The sequence below is a fragment of the Canis lupus genome, chromosome 13 (assembly GCF_011100685.1).
Source record: "Canis lupus familiaris isolate Mischka breed German Shepherd chromosome 13, alternate assembly UU_Cfam_GSD_1.0, whole genome shotgun sequence".
Taxonomy (NCBI): domain Eukaryota; kingdom Metazoa; phylum Chordata; class Mammalia; order Carnivora; family Canidae; genus Canis; species Canis lupus.
In genome coordinates this window covers 44501016-44514909 of record NC_049234.1, presented here as the reverse complement: position 1 = coordinate 44514909, position 13894 = coordinate 44501016, and the positions used below count along the sequence as shown (strand labels likewise).

The window sequence follows — 13894 nt, the reverse complement described above, 5'->3', positions numbered from 1 at the left end:
ATAATATGCATTATAGGTAAAATAACATAAAAGTCCAGCAGGAATACCTGTCTTCCTTTAGCAAGAGAGGCCCTGATTTTATATATATCCCATGTATAGGATACCTGCCCGGATAAATCTGTTGTTTCCTGAGATTGTCATGAGCTAGTGAAGTATCCTGCTCCCGGCCTATCTATTTTTTTTTTTTTTTAAGAGGGGATATCTGAACGTCAGCACTACTTTCAGGGATTTCTCTTCTGGTTTTGGAGAATCTCCTCTCAACATAGAGAAATGGTGAATCTTTTACTAGATCACAGATGAATGGCAAGAACATTTTGCAAGGTGTATTGAGTTTGCTCAGAACTGGGATTTCTTCTGGATTTGAACTCTGGGCTGAGAGAAGGGGAAAACCTATCTTGGTTCCATGACTCAGAGGTTACAGCCAAGCTGAACGCTAGGAGGCCTGGATCTTAGGCCCGGAGTGCCTAGCCTCCTAGCCTCCTAGCCTCCAGAAGAGTCTCATGCCCCGAACGGTGCCCTGGCACCACATTGCACCTCAGGGTCTTGCCACTACAGCAGCAGGCAAGGGAGTGAGGCTGAAGAACGTCTGAGGATAAGTCTGTTACACCGGGCAGGTGCTCCAGATTCCTGTCGGAGACACGACGTCTTCCCCTTGTGCACAAGCCCTCTCTTTTACTCCAGGACTTTGCTGTTACAAGGATCTCCCCCTTCCCTTGCCCCCCAACATGCTTTACCATCCCTCCACTCCCTGTGGATTGTCCCCTGCAGTGTGCCCTGGCTCAAATCTTAACATCTACCTGATGCTTGACGCCGTATCTGGTTCCAGCCGACACCGCATTCTCCTCTCCTTTCCTGTAGAACTCTCTCTAGAATTGTCTTTGCAGAGTTCCTCTCTCTCTCTCTCTCTCTCTGTTCTTCCTTGAACCTGACACAGTGAAGTGTTGCTGTCACCCCACTGGAGCTTCTTATCAAGGTCGCTGATGAACCCTGCTTTGCCAAATCTAATTGTCAGTCCTGAGTCCAAGACTCAGTGGACCTCTCAGTCATATTACGTAGAGACGATCCCTGCCTTTCTTGAAACACCTTCTTCACTTCTTTCTTTTTCTTTCTTTCTTTCTTTCTTTCTTTCTTTCTTTCTTTCTTTCTTTCTTTCTTTCTTTCTTTCTTTCTTCTTTCTTTCTTTCTTTCTTCTTTCTTTCTTTCTTCTTTCTTTCTTTCTTTCTTTCTTTCTTTCTTCTTTCTTTTTCTTTCTTTCTTTCTTCTTTAAAAATGTTTTTTAGTTATTTATTCATGATAAACATAGTGAGAGAGGCAGAGACAGAGGCAGAGGGAGAAGCAGGCTCCCTGTGGAGACCCTGAGGTGGGACTTGATCCCAGGACCCTGGGATCACGCCCTGAGCCAAAGGCAGACGCTCAACCCCTGAGCCCCCCAGGTGTTTCTTCACTTGCTTTTCAAGACTCTTGGCTTTTAGTCACTTATCTGGACTTCCACCTGCCTTGGTTCCCCTCCTCATTGAATCTTTAAAGGCCTAAGTGTTTCATGGCCATAATATTCACTCTCTAAGTGAGCTCGTATGTCCCATGACACTTTATAAGTATCTATGCTGAAGACTCCCTAATTTATATCTCCAGTCTCTCCTCTGAACTCCAGACTTGTATAATCCAACTAGGCAGTTGGTATCTCCTTTGGTAAATGTGCTTTAATACGAAATACGTATTTTGGCCTTTGTTTGTGGTTCCTGGCCCAAGCTCTTAAAACCACTGTAGTTTCCTAAGTGAGAAGAGCTATGGGAGCATATTTTGTGATATTTGGTTTTTGTCACTGACTCCTAGACAGCTCCAGAGTGAAAAAATTTTAAAAAGCATTTTTTTTTTGTTATTCATCACAAGCCCCTTTCAATCACATCTGAATTTATGTTGACGAGGTAACTTTTGGAGAGCCCCCAAAAGAGGGGGGCTGGTTGCCAAGGGAATAAACCATATGATTAGAGACTTGGAACTTTCAGCTCTATCTCCTGACCTCTGGGAAGAGGAGAGGGGCTGGAAGTTGAGTTAATCACTAACACCCAATGATCTAATCAACAAGGCCAATGTAATGAAGTCTTTTTTTTTTTTTTAAGATTTTATTTATTTATTCCTGAGAGATACACACACACACAGAGGCAGAGACATAGGCAGAGGGAGAAGCAGGCTCCCTCTGGGGAGCTCCATGCAGGACTTAATCCCAGGACCTGGGGATCACAACCTGAGCCAAAGTCAGGTAGGTGCTCAACCACTGAGTCACCCAGGCGTCCCTATAATGATGTCTTAGTAAAAAACCTAATCCAAGGGGTTGGTAAAACTTCTGCCTTATAACCACATTGAGGTGCTGGGACAGTAGGGGCCCCAGAGAAGACATGGAAGCTCTGTGCTCCTGGCCACATTCCTTGTCTCATGCATCTCTTCCATGTGGTTATTCCTTAGTTGTATCATTTATAATAGATCAGTAATAAAAAGTAAAGTGTGCCCCTGGCCTCTTTGAGACATTCCAGCAAATTACAGAACATGAAGAGAGGGACATGAGGACCTCTGATTTATAACTAGTTGGCCAGAAGGACAGGTGACATGAGACTTGGGGCTGGCACGTAAAGTGCGTGCGGATGCAGTCTGGTGGGTGGGACCCCGGGGGCCTGCATCCTCCAGGCAGCCAGTGTCAGAACCAGGTTAAACGGTGGACACCTAGTCTGTATATCCCACAAATTGAACTATTTCATGCGGAAGGAGCCACGCATCTGGGGCCAGCAGCTCTGTGCATGGAGAGGAGCTGGGGATTTTACTCTTCGTGAGGATGTGATGTGTCCTGAGCAGAACTCATGACTTCTTGTTTCCAAATGTGTTTCTTCCCCATACCCCCGATGGCAGAGCATGGCACTGCCATCGACCCAGTGCCTCAGGTGAAGAACTCTGAGTCATCTTTTCTGGACTCTCCATCTCAAACCTGTCATCTAATCTGTTAGCAAATGCTGCCAATGCCAGCTCAGCTCAACCTTCAAGATACACCCTGAACGTCGTGGTGACTTGTCACATCCAGAGCTTTTCCAAACTGCCATCTTCCCCTGGCTTCCTACAGCTTACTGTTTTTTTTTTTTTAATTTTTATTTAAATTCAATTTGCCAACATATAGTATAACACCCAGTGCTCATCCCGTCAACTGTCCGTCACCCAGTTACCCCATCCCCCAACCCCCCTCAGATTGTTTTCTATTGTTAAGAGTCTCTTATGGTTTGCCTCCCTCTCTGTTTTTATCCTATTTTATTTTTCCTTCCCTTCCCCTATGTTCATCTGCTTTGTTTCTTAAATTCCACATGAATGAAATCATGTAATGTCTGTCTTTCTCTGATTGACTTATTTCACTTTGCATAATACACTCTGGTTCCATCCACGTCAGTGGAAATGGCAGGATTTCATTCTTTTTGATGGCTGAGTAATATTCCACTGCATACACATGCCACATCTTCTCTATTCATTCATCTGTCGATAGACATCTGGGCTCTCTCCATATTTTGTCTATTGTGGACATTGCTGCTCTAAACCCTGGGGGTGCATGTGCCCCTTCAAATCACTATTTCTGTGTCCTGTGGATAAATTGCTAGGCTGTAGGGTAGTTCTACTTTTAACTTTTGAGGAAGCTCCATACTGTTTTCCAGACCATTTTTGTCTCTGTTGTTGTTGTTGCAGTCGGTTTGATTAGGTCATATCCAGGATGTCAAGGAAACCTGATCTAAACCTGATCTAACCTGCCTATGTAGGTATGTGCCTAATCAAGAATAGAAACTACACAGTAGGTTAAGTTTAATATAAAGAATGAATGAGCTTTGATAAAAGAATGACCATAAGGAAACAATACATGGTATTCTAGGGCTGATGGAGAGTATCCAAAGGAGAGGCCTCAAAGCCACCCCCCACCCCCCCCCCGCCCTGCCATCCCCGCCAAGGCTGGGGTTCAGATCTTATTTGAGAAGGTATAGTCCAACTCACTGGATAGCAGAGAATTTTGTTGGTTTGTCCTGGACACAGCTGTTCCTCTGTCCCTCTGGCGTGCAGCTGAGCAGGAACCAGTAAGGTGGGCTTGCAGAGACTGAAGTCTGGGGCCCAGGGGAGTGCACTATTGGTCTGCAGAGAATGCTGGCAGGTGTAGACTTTGCTGTGGGTTGCAAAGTCTATGGTGGCTCAGGGCGCTGGAATGAGCAGGGGGCCTCGGGGTCAGTTTTCATGTTGAGAGGTCTGTCCCTCCAGACACAGGCTGCAAGGTTGCTGACAGTGGCGAATGTGGTGGTGGAAACACTCACCCAAACAGTTCTCTCTCCTCAGTGTCTCTCCAGCACCCTCTGCTGGGAAAACTTAAGGTGATGCTCTCGGAGGAGATGTTTAAAAGAACTCTGTCCTTTATTACAGAGCACATGTTGAAGGGTGAACCGGAGCTGAGAGGTCATAAATTGATAACTGGCACAGGGTTTACCTAAGTATATATGTACTTATCGAGGATAAATGTGGTTGGGGGATTGTGTATGAATCCTCTGGCAAAAAGAATCCACATCAGGATAATATATCAGTAATGGGAAAATAAATATAACTAAATCACATCTTTAAAGACATATTATCTATTTATTTTTGAGGGAGACAGTGAGAACGAGCAGGGGGAGGGGCAGAGAGAGAGAGAGAAGCAGACTCCCCACCAAACAGGGTACCTGACTCCGGGGCTCCATCCCAGGACCCTGAGGTCATGACCTGAGCTCAAATCAGACACTTAACTGAGTCACCCAGGTGCCCTTAAATCACATTTTTAAAGTGGTGGACAATATAAGTATTCAGGTATCTTATTTTTTCTATATTTATTTTAGGATTTTTTTAAGAATTGAGGTGTAAATTGCACAAATCATAAATGTACATATTTTTTGTTTGTTTTTGTTTCTGTGTACACACAAATGAAACTACTACACAGATCAAGATACAATTTTTCCACCACTTTGGTGGATACCTCATTCCTCTTCCCAGTTAAAATCCTCCGACCCATCAGAGGCAGCATTCATCTGGCCTTTTTTTTTTTTTTTTTTAAGATTTTATTTTTATTTATTCATGAGACACACACACACACACACACACACACACACACAGAGGCAGAGACACAGGCAGAGGGAGAAGCAGGCTCCATGCACCGGGAGCCCGATGCGGGACTCGATCCCGGGACTCCAGGATCACGTCCTGGGCCAAAGGCAGGTGCTAAACCGCTGAGCCACCCAAGGATCCCCCTCATCTGGCTTTTAGTTCTTGTTCAGGAACTTTATGAAATTGGAACCACAAGTAAGTACTTTGTTGTCTGGCTTCTTTTGCTTAATACGATGTCTTTGAGATCCACCCATTCATATATATATATATGAATCTATATATATTCATCATATGAACATACCACATTAAATGGATATACATTTATTTTTCTATTCTTCTGGACATTAAGGTTGTTTCTAATTTTGGATTATTTGAATAAAGCCACCTTAAATGTGAATTTTTGTGGACTATGCACTCATTTCTTTTAGGTGTCTATACAGAAGTGGAATTGCTTGGTCATGGTGCTGCAGTAGTAGGTTATATTCAGTTTTAGTAGATACTGTCAAACATTTTTCAAAAGTCTTTGAAGCAATTCCACTTCCACCAGTAAGTATGAGAGTTCCAGTTGCTCCAAATTGTTGCCAACACTTCATATTTTCAGCTTTTTTTTTTTAAGCTATTCCTCTGGGTACTCTTTAAGAATTAAAATTAATTGGACTTGCACATGATATTTATTGATCCTTATAATTTTAATTATCTCTCTAATTATATTTTGTGTTGTCCCCTTTGATAAACACAAAAGACCTCGTTTCTTCCAAATATTATCTAAAATTTCAAGGTAAAAATAACAGCAAGTCACTTTTGAAAATGTTCTCAATTTACCCAGGCTTCGCATGATATACAGCTTTCCAGTGCAAAACTTTACTATCATACCACGACGGTTCCATAAGTGAGAGAACACGTAAGATTCTGATTCCAAAGTTATTATTATGATCATACATTTTCATTGTAGAACATGGCAGGTGAAAAATTCTGATTATGTGAGTTATTGGACTGATGAAGTCCTCTAAAAGTAACTGGAATTTCAAAGTAAGCATCAAGTACATTTATATAGTAACCAAATGGCATAGTGCTTAAGAATATAGGCCAGGAATTCTATTACTCAGTTCTGATTCTGATTCTGCTAGGATTTTGAATAAGAACATCCTCTCTGTTTCCTAATCTGAAAAATAGTACTGATAGCAATAACTAGCTGTGTGAGCAAAGGCGGGCTACTTGACCTCTCTGTGCTTCCATGTTCTTGGGTATAAAATGGGAATAAACAGTGTTATTGTGAATAATTAATTATCTAACTAGTTAATACATAAGATGCTTTTTTTTTAAGATTTTATTTTTTTTATTTTATTATTTTTATTTATTTATTTATTTATTTATTTATTTTTAAGATTTTATTTATTTATTCATGAAAGACACACAGAGAGAGGCAGAGACACAAGCAGGCTCCATGCAGGGAGCCCCATGCAGGACTCGATCCCGTGACCCAGGGGTCACACCCTGGGCTGAAGGCTGGCGCTAAACTGCTAAGCCACCCGGGCTGTCCTATAAGATGCTTTAAATAGTGCCTGGCACCTAAATGCTAGTCGAACATTAGGTATTTATTAATGTAGAGAGAAGTGAAGCTGGAGAGTTGCATGAAGACTGTGTAGTTCCAAACAGCGGTCAATGCATTTCTCCATCCCAGATGGATCCCCGTTTTTGTTTTTGTTTTTTTGTGGGTTTGTTTTGTTTTGTTTTTGGAAATTTATCGACCTATCTATATGTTATCGGAAAAGTCAGCGAAGTCAGCCTTAGGTCCCGGTTCTTAACTACCTTCCTTAGTATGAACCACTTTAGGGAGCTGTCACATAGGTAAACACGGGCCAGCCTCCAGAACACCTGCCTGCACACCCTAAAACACGGAGTCGCCCCCTCCGGGTCGCTTTAGGGCTGAGAGGGATGCTCCCTCCGCTGCAGCCACGTCCCCGCTGCGCTCCCCTGCCTCCTCCCCGACCCCGAAGTCTTTCCATTGCTTATTTCCATCGGTGAGAATCTCCCTGCCACCTGAAAGCGCGGGTCAAAGGTAAAGCTGGAGGAAAGTCAACTAGGGCCGGGGACACAGGATCCTGACACCCAAACGGGTTTGGGATGCTCCTAGGCAGCCCCCTCCCACCTCCCGCCTGTACCTTCCCAGCTTTGCGCCGTCTCCCCGCCCCGAGCCCGCCCAAAGCCCCAGAGCACGCCGGGAATTGTAGTTTCTGGAGCCTCGCTCCGAGTCGGCGCGTGCGTCCTGCGCTCCCCCCGCCCCCTTCCAAACACTCCCGGATGAGGAAGTGGCCGCTGATGCCACGCGTTCTGCGGGCAGCGGGCCCGGGCTTCTGGGAGTTGTAGTCGCCGGGGGCGGACGCCGTCGGTAAGCAGACGTAGCTTTCCTTGGGGTCCGCTCCTGCAGTTGGTTCCGGGCGGGATCCGAGGGCTCGGTCGGTGCGTACTTGGGTCGGCCCCGCGCTCCCCCAGAGGCCGGGCGGGCGCCTTGGGTTCCCGGCTTCCCCGTGTCTGGCGCTGGGTGCTCGTCGCCCCGAGCTCCATGCCTCTGCCCGGCCCGCTCCTCGGGCTGTCGGGTCCGTCCTCCACAACCGGGGCTCGGCGGGGACGGGCACTCGCCCTCCCGGTGACCCGGCCGCGACCTCCTGGATCGCGGCCCTTGCCCTCGGGGCCCCCGCGCCGCGCTCACGCTCCCGCCACTCACCGCGTTCCTTTCTCCCTCCCCCCTGCAGGGATGGAAGCCTCCTGGCGCCCGGTGGCCGGCGGCCGAGGCCGAGCCCGGGGACGGGCCACCGCGGCGGCCCCTTCTTCGGGGAATGGAATCTACCTCCGCGGCGCCGGAGGAGGGCGAGGCAAGGGGGCCGCGGGTCCTGGCCCCCGCCCGGGAGGAGCGGCGAGCCCGGCGGCGGCGGGGGGCTCGGCCCGGAGCGGCCCCGCCGGACCCGGAGCCCCGCAGACCCCCGCGGCGTGCGGTGAGCCCGGCCCCCGCCGCGCCTCCCCCTGCGCGGACCGCCTCCGCGACCCCCCCTCCCCGCACCCCGCAGGCCAGGCGGCCCGCAGCGCGCCCCTTCCACCTTGGTTCCCTCCTTGACCACTGTCTTCTCTTTCTTCTTCTTCTTCTTCTTCTTTTTTTTTTTTTTTTCCACCTTCTGAATCCCTAGGACCAAAAGTCGTGGCTGTGTTTTAGCAGAGCCTGAGCACACACAGGCAGCTCTGGATTGTCCCTGCTAAGAGAGGATTTGCATGAGGCCAAGGGAATACCTACCCCTACCCCAGAAATCATTTTATTTTTATGTTTGGAATTTATTTTTCAGAATATATATATATATATATATATTTTTTTTTTTTTTTTTTCCCCAAGGGGAGGAGCAAGTTGAGCTTCTGAGTGCTTTTCTCCCTAAGCCCATTTTAAAGTTAGATGGTGTTCTCTTAGTCTACAGCTGCTGAGTTTATTTTAATTCCAGGGTAGTTGGCCTACAGTGGTTTTTTTGTTTTGTTTTGTTTTGTTTTATATTAGTTTCAGGTGTGCGATAGAGCGATTCCAGGCTATTGCACCGGGTTAGGATTGAGCCTGTAGTTTTGGGTTTGGTTCACGCAGTCCTTGAAATCTGAATCGGTTTGCCAGCGGGGTTTCTTTCTTTTCTTTTTCTTTCTTTCTTTTTTTTTTTTTTCTTTCTTTCTCTTTCTTTTCTTTCTTTTTTCTTTCATTCTTTCTTTCTTTTTCTTTTCTTTCTTTCTTTTCTTCCTTTTTCTTCCTTTCTTTCCTCCTTCCTTTCCTTTCTTTTTTTTGTTTTGTCTTTTTAAGATCTCATGAAAATCTGGTTAACTCTTTGGAAACTAGGATCCTGTGGCTTTAGTTTTGTGCATGGCAGCAGTCAGTTGCAGAAATCCCGTTTAGATCAGGTTTAGGGACTCCCGTTTCACGTGGTCTCTCCTATCGGGAGGGTCGGTTGTCATTTTTCTGCCCTTTGCAGGATTGCCTTGGGTTAGTGACTCTAATTGGCTATGCCCTGTGTGAGCACTTGAGCTTATGCTTGCTTCAAAGTAATAGCGCCTGAATATCATAATATATTTAGTGTTTGTACTTTTTTCCCCTGCCAGTTCAGAAACATTCTTATCTGAGTTCAAAAGGAGATTTATTTATTTATTTAAAAGATTGTATTTATTTACTCAGAGATAGAGAGAGAGGGGCAGAGACACAGGCAGAGGGAGAAGCAGGCTCCATGCAGGGAGTCCGACGTGGGATTTGATCCCAGGACCTCGGGGTCACACCCTGGGCCAAGGACAGGCGCTAAACCACCAAGCCACCCAGGCATCCCCTATTCATAAATTTCATATCCTTTTTCGGATGTGTCTGATGTGGCCTCCTTTGGCATGTCATTATCTTTCAACCAGGGCTCTGTTTTAGCAGAGCCTGAGAACACACAGGGAGCTCTGAATCGTGCATGCTAATAGAGGATTTGCATGAGGCTAAGGGAATAATTCCCCCCCCGAAATAATTTTATTTTTATGTGTGGAATTTACTTTTCAGAATATATTTTTTTCAAGGGGAAGAGCAGTTGAGCTTCTGAAGGCTTTTTCCCTAAACTCATTCTCTTAGTCTGGAGCTACTGAGTTTATTTTAATTCCAGAGTAGTTGGTATACAGTGTTTTTATTAGTTTCAGGTGTGCAATAGAGTGATTCCACGCTTCGCGCTCATCACAAGAGCACTCCTGAGTCCTCATCACGGATTTCACCCATCCCTCCCACCCACCCACCTCCCCTCAGGTAGCAGTTACGAGTTTACAATGGTGGGAGTGGTGCAATGTGCAAGTTGGAGACTAAGAACAGTTTTAGTAAAGTTTCTTGGATATTGTAGGAAAAAGCAAGCATTCTTCACCTGGATATCCAATTGAGATTTGACTGTAAGACTTAATATATAAAAAGTTTGCTTTTGTCACCTTTCCTTGAAGTGATCTTATGTGGATACATTGATAGGGTTATGGACGTTTATATTATGTCTTCTAATTCAGCCTTTAAAGAAATGCATCCTAAAGTGCCAGTTTTCCACAATTAGTGGCATTTATCATCTCATTGCAATCAAGTTTTGAGTCCTTTATCTTATAGTCATTACTTTTCTCCTAATACTTAAAAAGATTCCTGTATAGGTACTGTGTACGTTTTCTTTCAATTTTACTTGAAATAATGGCATAATACCCAGCTAGACTGGCTGCAACAACAAAAGGAAAATGTTTCACGAGGGAAATAAAAGATAAAACATCACAAAGTAGAGACGCACCACCCAGACTAAGAAAGCTTATCTGGGTAGTGGCTCATCAGTTTCAAGCTCAAAGTGAATTTTCAATCCGTGATTTACAGTTTTAATTTGTGAATTTAGAATGCTCTCAATATGGGCACTAATAAATTCAGATCAGTTATGTTTGTGGCTCCTTTCTTAAAACTGTGGTTGCCTCAGTAGAACAATAAAAACCTTTGACTTCTGAAAAAACAAAAACAAAAAACTGTGGTTGCTGTTCATAAGAGTTCGTTAATGGTACTTGAAGAAAATTCCCCTGGTCCTTGCCCCCTTAAGGACTTGCGAATATACTATGAAGTAATCTAAATCTTTTTGTGTTATTTAACCAAGTAACAAAATGAGAAGTACAGTCAGTGCTGCAGAGATTAGTGGAAGAACTAATCCAAAATTTAACATTTCTTTTTGGAACGAAACTGCTGTAAAAACCACATTTTCCTATCGGCAGCATTTTGTGTGGATTAATGTTAAATATATATGTTCTGTGGCCACATTTGAATAAAGGCAAAAAGTCCTTGAGCTTTCTAAGAGCAGATTATAAAGATAACGGGTATACGGTGAATATTGTTTGTGCCAAATCTTTGCTGGGCGGTAGCATGGAGGAGGATTGTTTGAGAAAGCATCCAGTTTAACGGTTTCTTTTTTTTTTTTTTTTTTTTTTTTTAATTAATTAATTAATTTATTTATTTATGATAGTCACACAGAGAGAGAGAGAGAGAGAGAGAGAGGCAGAGACATAGGCAGAGGGAGAAGCAGGCTCCATGCACCGGGAGCCCGACGTGGGATTCGATCCCGGGTCTCCAGGATCCCGCCCTGAGCCAAAGGCAGGAGCTAAACCGCTGCGCCACTCAGGGATCCCCAGTTTAACGGTTTCTGATGTGCTCCTAGGCGGCATGCGTCTCACCTCTTAAAAATCACTGTGCCTGGTTTACTTTTAAACATCCCATTTTAATTTTTATTAACATTCTTATTTTGAGGTTGATTAATGGTTTTTTGGATGCTTTTGTCATGTGTTTATAGTTTTTAAATTTGTTAATCAGTGCTTCTAGAACAATTGCAGCATTTAGCAGGATATCTAACAAAAATGAAAGCTTTCATTGTGGTACTATTGTGTTTAGTCTTGTGACAAGAAACTTGAAAATACTTTTGTACATAGTAGTAAAATAGGATGCTCCAAGAATGACTTTTAAACCTATGCTCTTAGGGATTGTTTTGCAGAAATGAAGCTAATTTTGTTTGTTTTGTTTTAAGCAGAGCTAATGTCTCAAAGGAAATTTGAGGAAATCAAGAAGGCTAATCAAGCTGCAGCCAAAAAATTTGTTGAAGAACACTTTAGCTCTTCCTCTGAAGAAGAAGGAGATGAAGATTTTGAAGGAAAACGGGGAAAAATAGTTGCTAATACATTTACAAGTTACACTACTCAGACAGGTGCTGTACTGTCTTTTAAATTTTGACTTTTTAAAAAAGTTTTTATTTGAATTACAGTTGGTTAACGTACAGTGTAATATTAGTTTCAGGTGTACGGTGTAGCAATTCAGCACTTCGTACAACACCTGGTGTTCATCACAAGGGCACTCCTTAATCCCCATCACCTGTTTAACCCATCTCCCTTTAATAACCATCAGTTTGTTCTCTATAGTTAAGAGTGTTTCTTGGTTTACCATTCGCTCTTTTTTTCCTCTTTGCTTGTTTTGTTTTTTCCACATGAGTGAAATCATATGGTATTTGTCTTTCTCTGACTGACATATTTTTTACTTAGCATGGTACTCTAGCTCTATCCATCTCGTTGCAAAAGGCAAGATTTCATTCTTTTTTATGGCTAAATAATATCCCATTGTGTATACATACCACATCTTTATCCATTCATCAGTCGATAGACATTTGGGCTGTTTCTATGATTTGGCTATTGTAGGTGTTGCTGCCATAAACATTGGGGTCCATGTACCCCTTTGAACCAATATTTTTGTATTCTTTGGGTAAATACCTCGTAGTGCAATGCTGGGTCATAGGTGGTTCTATTTTTAACACTTGGAGGAACCTCCATACTATTCTCCAGAGTGGCTGCATCAGCTTGCGTTCCCACCAACAGTGCAAGAAGGTTCCCTTTTCTCCATATCTTCACCAGCACCCGTTGTTTTCTTATGTTGTTGGTTTTAGCCATTCTGAGGTGTGAGGTGGTATCTCGTTGTAGTTTTGGTTTGCATTTTCCTAATGGTAAGTGATGGTGACCATCTTTCATGTGTCTGTTGGCCATCTGTAGGTCTTCTTTGGAAAAATGTCTATTTCTGTTTTCTGCCCGTTTTTTAATTGGATTATTCATTTTTTGTGTGTTGAGTTTTATAAATTGTTTATATATTTTGGATATTTGCGTTTTATCACATATCTCATTTGCAAGTATCTTCTCACATTCTGAAGATTGCGTTTTCATTTTGTTGATTTTTTTTCCTTTGCTGTGCAGAAGCTTTTTTATTTTAATGAAGTTCCAGTAGTTTATGTTTACTTTTGCTTCCCTTGCCTCAGGAGACCTATCTAGTAAGAAATTGCTATGGCTGATGTCAAAGTTACTGCCTTTTTTTGCCTCTTAAGATTTCAGTGGTTTCTTGTCTTACATTTAGGCCTTTCATCTATTTTGAATTCATTTTTTTGTATGGTGTGAGAAAGTGGTCCAGTTTTATTCTTTTGCATGTTGCCGTCCAGTTTTCCCAACACCATTTGTTGAAGACAATATCTTTTTCCCATTGGTATTCTTTCCTGCTTTGTCAAAGATTTGTGGACCATGTAGTTGTGGGTTCATTTCTGGGTTTTAGATTCTGTTCCCCAAATCTATGTGTCTGTTTTTGTGCTAGTACCATACTGTTTTGATCACTATATCCTTGTGTAAAATAACTTGAAGCCTGGAATTGGGGTTCCTCCAGCTTTGCTTTTCTTTTTTCAAGGTTGCCTTGGCTATTGGGGGTCTCTGGTTCCATACAAATTTTAGGATTGTTTGTTCTAACTCTGTGAAAAATGCTGGTGGTATTTTGATAGGGATTGCATTAAATGTGTAGACTGCTTTGGGTTATACAGGCATTTTAACAATTTATTCTTTCAATTCATGAGCATGGAATATTTTTCCATTTCTTTGTGTCCTCTTCAATTTCTTTTATCGGTGTTTTATAGTTTTCAGAGTACACGGTCTTTCACCTCTTCGGTTAGGTTTTTTTCCTAGGTATCAGTGTGGTTTTGGTCTAATTGTAAGTGGGATTGATTTCTTGATTTCTCTTTCTGCTGCTTCATTATTGGTATACAGAAGTGCAAGAGATTTCTGTATATTGATTTTGTATCCTGGGACTTTACTAAATTTATGTATCAGTTCTAGAAATTTTGGGGTGGAGGCTTTCAGATTTTCTCTATAGAGTATCATGTCATCTGCAAATAGTGACAGTTTGACTTCT

The 13894-nt window shown here is 43.2% G+C and overlaps 1 protein-coding gene across 1 annotated transcript in view; it reads left to right on the top strand.

The window, feature by feature from the left end:
• Positions 1-7898: 7898 nt before the first annotated feature.
• The window catches only part of NFXL1 (nuclear transcription factor, X-box binding like 1), a 71228-nt gene continuing 65232 nt past the window's right edge, over positions 7899-13894 (top strand). Inside the window, exons 1-2 of the mRNA XM_038556030.1 lie at positions 7899-8138; positions 11715-11888. Coding sequence (XP_038411958.1) covers positions 7901-8138; positions 11715-11888 — 412 coding nt within the window. The 5' untranslated portion in view covers positions 7899-7900. The remainder of the gene's footprint in view (positions 8139-11714; positions 11889-13894) is intronic.